The 1,750-nt window shown below is 35.3% G+C and overlaps 1 protein-coding gene across 1 annotated transcript; it reads left to right on the plus strand.

Moving 5' to 3' along the window:
• Positions 1-747: 747 nt before the first annotated feature.
• On the plus strand, positions 748-1,041 carry K441DRAFT_545760 (uncharacterized protein; the record flags this gene model as incomplete). The annotated part of the gene is made up of 1 exon (XM_067642829.1): positions 748-1,041. A coding segment is annotated over one exon (294 nt), but the record flags the coding sequence as incomplete, so codon positions are not given.
• Between the last annotated feature and the right edge of the window lie 709 nt (positions 1,042-1,750).

Here is a 1,750-nt window from a genome sequence, read left to right on the forward strand (position 1 = left end):
CCCAACCTCCTCTACCTTCTCTACCTCCTCTACCTCCCCCTACGAGTTTAGGGGTTAAAGAGATACCCGAAGTAAGAGGTTCTAAGGTTGAAGTTAAGGTATTAAATGAGATGTATGCTCGCGAAATCCCTAAAATATACTTGGAAATATGCTAATATAGCGTCTGCTATAGCTGGGATAAATAAAACTACTAGTATAAGACTATAGAGACTTCGCCGGATACGTTAAGTGAGCGTAATATATATAATTAGTATATTTATATTCTTTAGAAGAAATTTGGTCTGTTTCTTAAGTGCCTTTAAATATATTAACTTAGATGCTGACTTTAAGCCAGAAAAGGATAAGAAAGACTATAGCATGTACCTAGGCATAAATTTAGGAGAAGTAAGAGACGCCTTATAGGTGGTGCTAAGCGGCATATAAGCTATCTCCCTTTGGGAAGACAAGCCTATAGTAAGTAAACCTTTTTATAAATGTAGCTTATTCTAATTTAACTTCTAAATCCCTATAAACCTTATGTTTAATTTCCTACCCCAGTTAAAAACACACTAGGAGAGTCTTTCTCCCGACTTAATTAGCGCTAGGCACCTTTAGGGGTTACTAAGATTCCTTAAAGACTATTTCACGCCTATAACTAATAGTCTCCTACCGCTTCTAGACTATGGCGAAATTAATTTTAATCTCTTTTAGGCCTTGTTTAAACTAAATATATACGTCCTTACGATTTATAAAGGCTTAGATTAACTAAGATGCCTTATATATGATTTAGGCAACTTTAAAATCTTACTTTTTGGTGAAAAGAGCTTCGAACTTAACTGTTACTATTTTGGCTATAATAGGAAGGCGTTTAGCGAGGTAAAAACCACCCTCTCTATTCCGGAATTCCGTTTAACTATAAAAATTACGTCTCTTAAGGTATTTCCGCTAGAGCGTTATAAGAGACAAGCCGAGATAAAGCAGGATCTTATTAGCAATGGCCGGAAGTTTATGTCTTTAAGAGGCATTAACTACCGTAAATATAAAGGGATCGCGTTTTTCTAGACTAAAGATAGTCTATTGAGATTTTCTACAAGCGGCCGCATTATAGTAGACGCGATAGTATTTTATTATTAGAATCCTAACTATAGTAAGTAGCTAATTGCTATAGATATGTATGGAATAAGCGTAATCGATTAAGGGACTAATCGGCAAGGCGACGTAAAGAATTAAGGTTTAGTTCCTAAGGAGATAGGAGACGATAAGTACCTAATCTATCCACTAATAGCCCTAGCCTTTAGTTTAGTAGACAAAAAATAGAGTTAGGCTTTCTATACTCTTTTTTTAGAGCTAGTGAATTATATATACTAATACAAGCACTAATAGGTAAATTTGCCGTCGCTAATATTAAGGATATTAAATGGAATGCCTTGGCATTTAAGTCACTCGCAATTAAGGAGGATAAGAAAATAGTGCTTTAAGGACTTATAAAGAGCTACTAGTCTAGGTCCGGGAAATTAAAGTTTAATAATATAATTAAAGGAAAGGGGAAAGGCCTAGTTTTCTTACTATAGTAAGTTTTCTAGCAAGGTATTAGCTGTTTTAAAGGCTGACCGTTTTAGTGGCCCACCTAGGGTGGGAAAGACATTAATAGCTAAAGCACTTACCGAATCTTAGAGGAGACCCCTCTATATGGTTTATTCCCCTTTATAAGTGTATTTATATACCAGTCTAACTATAAGAAGGCTTATATAGGAGACCTTAATACGGATCT

The sequence above is a fragment of the Cenococcum geophilum genome (genome assembly GCF_001692895.1).
Source record: "Cenococcum geophilum 1.58 unplaced genomic scaffold K441scaffold_8, whole genome shotgun sequence".
NCBI classification, from domain to species: domain Eukaryota; kingdom Fungi; phylum Ascomycota; class Dothideomycetes; order Gloniales; family Gloniaceae; genus Cenococcum; species Cenococcum geophilum.